The sequence below is a fragment of the Orycteropus afer genome, unplaced genomic scaffold, assembly GCF_000298275.1.
Source record: "Orycteropus afer afer isolate SDZICR_OR568_19922 unplaced genomic scaffold, OryAfe1.0 scaffold00945, whole genome shotgun sequence".
NCBI lineage: Eukaryota > Metazoa > Chordata > Mammalia > Tubulidentata > Orycteropodidae > Orycteropus > Orycteropus afer.
In genome coordinates, this window is record NW_006922532.1 from 281,871 (window position 1) to 287,230 (window position 5,360).

The window sequence follows — 5,360 nt, forward strand, 5'->3', positions numbered from 1 at the left end:
TGTGGGGCTGGTGCGGGATCGGGCAGTGTTTCGTTCTGCTGTGCATGGGGTCGCTATGAGTCGGAAACGACTCGACGGCACTTAACAACAACAACAAGTAGTTTGGTGCATACCACACTTGATCTCATCCTCTAACTGCATATCATTGAAGATGGATTTCTTGATATCCTTGCATCTCTTTTCTCTTGATTGCAGAACTTTGGGGCTATTTTTAGGCACTGTGTTAGCCTGTCATTTTTGACACCTTTGCATTGTCACTTTGAACTGAAGGTCTGTGGTCTACAGCTCCATGTCTCCCCAGGGCAATACCCTTTGGGAAATGGAAGTTTTGGAGAGTTGGTTTGGGAAGATGAAAAAATAACCCTAGAAGAAGTAGAAGTTCTTAAATTTGGGCGTGGTGTCTTACTTCTTTATCAGGTTTTTCTTTATTTGACCTTTTCCAAGAGGAAATCTTATTCTTTCATCTGTATCAGCTTTTGGTTTGGCTCCCCCAGCTCCAACCAGGAGTTCTGAGGATCACAGACACCAGATATCTAGGACAGAATACCTTTGAGTCTGGTATGAAGAAAGCCAGTTGCAGCATCATATCCTAAAGACACTGGAATTCAATTCCATACTTCATTTTACCCCTTGGTATAGCTCTCTGGATTAAAAATATTACAGCCACAATTGTATTTAACTGATGGAGAAACTTAGGCCTGATGACAGTAAAAGATTTGACTAAAGTGACTGAACTCATTTTTTTATGACTGTGTAAATTGCCACAAACTTAGAAACTTAAAGCAATACAAATTTATTACATTACAGCTCTGAAGGTCTGACACAGGTATTACTGGGCTAAAACCAAGGTGTCAACAGAATTGTGTTCCTTCTAGAGGCTCTGGAGAAGAATCCATTTATCTTCATTTTATAGCTTCAGGAGGCTGCCCACATTCCTTGACTCATGGCCCCTTTCCCCCATCTTCAAAGCCAGTACTGTAGTATCCTCAAATTTCTCTGTGGCTCACACCTCTTTTTCTGCCTTCTTTTTCAATTTTAAAGCACACATGATTACATTGGGTCCGTCCCTATAATTCAGGACATTATGAGCTCTGGTAGCATAGTGCCTAAGGCACTTGACTGCTAACCAGCAGTTCAAACCCACCAGCCACTCCTCGGAAGGAAGGTGGGGCAATCTACTTCTGTAATGATACTTCCTCGGAAACCCAAGGAGGGGTCGCTATGAGTCGGAGCCGACTCGACGGCACATAACAACAACAACAACATGTCCATCTAAAGTACAACTGATTAGCCACCTTAATTCTATATGCAACCTTAATTCCCCCTGCCATGTAACCTAACATACTCACAGGTTCTGAGGATTTGTATATGGAGATCTTTGAAGGGCCATTTTAAAAGAGATCCAGGACTGGAAGCCCAGTTCAGTAGCCTTCTTCAGCTTATAGACATGATTGTGGTAAGCACCCCAAGAGGCCAAGTGAGAATATGTTTTGAAGAAGAAGTAATCTGGGGACTTGACCAGAGAGTGTGAGGAAGATAATCTTTATGGCTAGAAATAAATGTCAGAATCTCAATAAGGTAGCATTTTGGTGAAACTGGGAGGACTAGTCCAAATGCCTGGGCCAATCAACCATCTCTCTAGCTTCTCTAATATCTTTCTCCTGAGCCTGGGATTTGTCTCTCTACCTAGCTAAGAAGGAAGATCCTATCTAGGAGAAGATGAAAGATGGAAAGAAAAAGGACTACAGTGGTTTGGACTGACCCTTGGAACACTTGTTTCTGGCCTCATATTCAACTAGATACCACCAGGTCTTGTTTCCCTCCTAGGTAAAAGTCTGCCTGTCTTTGCAATAATCCTCATCATCTCCTTCTGCTGTACAGTGATATTCATCATGGCTTATATAATACTCAACCACAAAACATCCCAACAGGGTGAGTAATGAGTAGGGTTGGGGTGGCTCTTGCTCTTTCATTTATTCCGGAAGCATATTTGAGCATGCATTCTGTATCAGGCACTGTGTTAGGCATTTGAAGGAGGTACTAGTTTAGGAGTAAGGATAAGAATGTAGGGACATATGTGCAAGCCCACAATGACAATTCAATTAATGAAAATGAATTTACAAACCTTTGCTACTCAGCCTAGTACAGCCATCCCTGTAATGGGTCACTTTCTAAAGATGTAAGGGAAGGAGTTGTCACAATCCCTACCCTGCTTATAATTTATTCAGGAATTTAGAGAATAGAAGCATGGAGTTTATCAATAACAATGCATAGCAATAAAAGTCTAAATACTCAAACTCAGAGAAGGCAATTAATGCTGTAGGGACACAGAGAAGAGGAGAGACAGGGTTTTGAAACAACCAAAAATGAAACTCACTGCCATCGAGTTGATTCCAACTCATAGTGGCCCTATAGGACAGAGTAGAACTTCCCCCATAGGGTTTCCAAGGCTGTAAATCTTTATGGAAGCAGACTGTCTCATCTTTTTCCCATGGAGCAGCTGGTGAGTTTGAACTGCTGACATTTTGGTTAGCAGCTAAATGAGTTAGACCTTGGAGAATGAAAACAGTTTAGATAGGGACAGTACTCCAGGATGGAGGAAATACGTGAGTAAAGATCTAAAGGCCTAATAGATGACTGTGAGTGGTATCATCAATAAAGGGAATTTGTGTAGATTAGCACTGGCAAAATACAAAGGGAAATAAAAATTTATTCCTGATTTTATAAGGCCCTGAATACCAAGCTAAGGAATTTGGACTTTCATCTCTAGGCATTGCAAAGGCACCAAAAGTCATCTAAAGTTTTGAGCAAGGCAGTAACATGACCAAGGCACTCTTGTCAGAACCATTTAACAACTGAGAACCCTCAGAGGAGGAATAAGAAAATAAGAGTGTTTGTTTCTAAAGGCAAACTCAGCCACATCCACTGCATTAGCTATTTTGCCTACCAGTAACTTGTCGCAGATACTACACCCAAATAACCTGGTTTCAACCATGAGTCTTGCCAACCAAAGAGAAGAGAAGAGCCTTGAATATCTCTTCCCATCAGGTCTCAAGTCTAAGCTCTGGTCTTAGCCAGTTAGCATAATTATGTCCTATGAAGCTAAACATAGGGGCAGACATACTACAAGTGGCCACAAAAAGCCCAGAAGTGCTAAAAGGAAGGCATCCATCATAGTCCTGATGAGGCTGGGTATAAACAGTAACATATTGGATTATTTCCCTCACAAAAACCTTCCTGGGCTCCTCTTGACCGAGGGCACAGTGATCATAATGTGATATTCCATTCAAGGCTTTCTGTGATGTGGCTCTAGCCTATCTTCTCAACCCCCACCACTCCACTATATCTATTCTAATCTCCAGTCACTGGAGTTAACCAGGCAAATAGGCCTTATATTTCTTACCTCCATGCTTTCTCCCTTCCCAGAATTCCTCTTCTTTGCTATCTCTCTATAAGGGAGACAGCTTCAGCATCAATTCAATTCAACATATACTTACTGAACACCTACTGTGTGCCAGGTACTGGGCATAAAAAGATGAAAAAGATTTAACTCCCTCACTTCAGGCATTCCTGGGACAATGGGGGAGGTAAGAAACAGAAACACTGAACTCTACCACAGGCAGAATGCTTGAAGCAGATTGCTGTGTTTGCTTTCTTGCAGTTGAATACATGCATTCTCAGTGGCATTCCTGAAAAATTGTAAGTCTCTACAGGGTAGTGGTAAGAGATAGCCATCTCTGTAAGCCTTTGGATCTACTTGGGTATCAGGTACTTCTCCTTAACAGGCACTAGGGGGCAATAGTGACCTATTCCAGGGCTTCTCTAGGTGCAGGATTGAGGGTATTTGGCAGTAGAGTAGACCATGGCCACTGTCACCAGACTAACCCAACTTTCTCTGCCTACGCTCTGACCTGTCTGTCAAATTAGCACAGGGCTTCTTTTGGGATCTTTGGTAAGATTCCTGGATGGAACGTGGGTACCCTCCACATCAAGCAACCTCTCCAGCCTAATGTGCTAAGAGTGTGCCAGAAATGATAGTGACCAAATGTGCTTCCCCTTACTCTCCCTGAGAAATCTGAATCCCTATATTTCAATGCCACCTCCCCACTGTCTCCCAGTTTGGGGAAAGCTGAGACATCTTAAGATCTCTCTTTCCATCTCAGCTTTCCTCATCTATTGACTGGCACCTGAAGTCTGTGCTTGACTCTGTGTACTCCCCATGGAGACTTCTGACCTGACTCCCCTTTCTTTTCTAGAGCATGTATATGAAGTGGCCAGGTAAGATAACCTCTCTTTTCCATTGTCTCACCCCTTCCTTACCCTCAGTTCTGTTGAACACTGGTAGGAAACATGGAAGAAGGGGTGTGTGGAACAAACCTAAGGAGGTCTTTAAGGTCAGGGACAGAACTTTCTTCCCTCTCTGATGCACCTCCTGAGGCTCTTTCCTGGCTCACTGAACACACATGATGATTCAGGTCCACTATCCCTCTGTTCTCAGAATCCCTGGGTGGGAAGAACCTGAGGGTCAGATGGCAAGAATTGGGGCCAAAGGGTGGGGAATCAAGGCCGTGTTCCAGAGTCCCTTCTCATTGGTGGTGGGCTCTTGGGCCACAGGTTGCATACCAGAGGGGCCAGTGACTCCGGAGAAACCATGAAGGTGGCCATTTTCACCAGGGGTTGCCTCAATGAAGAGCCAACTGCCAAGGACCTGGGCAACGACTACTCGAACGAGCCCTGCCTGGGCCAGGAGTATCAGATCATCACCCAGATCAACAGTGACTACGCCTACCTGCTGCAAACAGTGCCTCTGGATCATGAGTTTCTGGCTATAGAGGGCAAGAATGTTTGCTGAAGGTGCCCCACTAGTCCAGAGTTTGCTGACATAATTGTTTGTTAAACCCCTGCCTTCTGCATGGCTCCTTTCCCTGCTACATCTATACCTGGCTAGCCGAAAGTGTCTTCACTGCCAACATTGGGGCCCTTGGGAGTGATTAGCTTTGTCCAAGATGTTTCCATATGCATCTTAAGTAAGACAGTTGCTCAATCTAGCCCTAGAACTTTCTAGTATCCCTATCTGAGGCTTCTGTTGCTCCTCTTCTAACTCCAGAGAAAGTGTCCATAGCACTAGGATTTGTTCACCATGCCTCTAGGCATCATTCAACTTTGGCTTATTGACACCAGAAAACCAGAATCAGAATCATCTCTGCCATCTCAGGGGATCAGCTATTTCCATGTTTACTTCCCTTTCTCTATGGCCAGACATCTCTTAATTGTGATTGTCATGTCACAGGCCAGTGGTCAGTTCTGCTTTTGCATTTGGAGCTAGTACCCTGGTATTCTTTTGGAGCTCAATAAATATC

At 43.8% G+C, this 5,360-nt stretch overlaps 1 protein-coding gene across 1 annotated transcript in view; it reads left to right on the top strand.

Moving 5' to 3' along the window:
• Window positions 1-4,852, top strand: part of VSIG4 (V-set and immunoglobulin domain containing 4) — a 32,101-nt gene extending 27,249 nt beyond the window's left edge. Inside the window, exons 6-8 of the mRNA XM_007958362.1 lie at window positions 1,828-1,932; window positions 4,257-4,278; window positions 4,615-4,852. Of these exons, the coding sequence (XP_007956553.1) occupies window positions 1,828-1,932; window positions 4,257-4,278; window positions 4,615-4,852 (365 nt within the window). The remainder of the gene's footprint in view (window positions 1-1,827; window positions 1,933-4,256; window positions 4,279-4,614) is intronic.
• The last annotated feature ends 508 nt before the right edge of the window (window positions 4,853-5,360 follow it).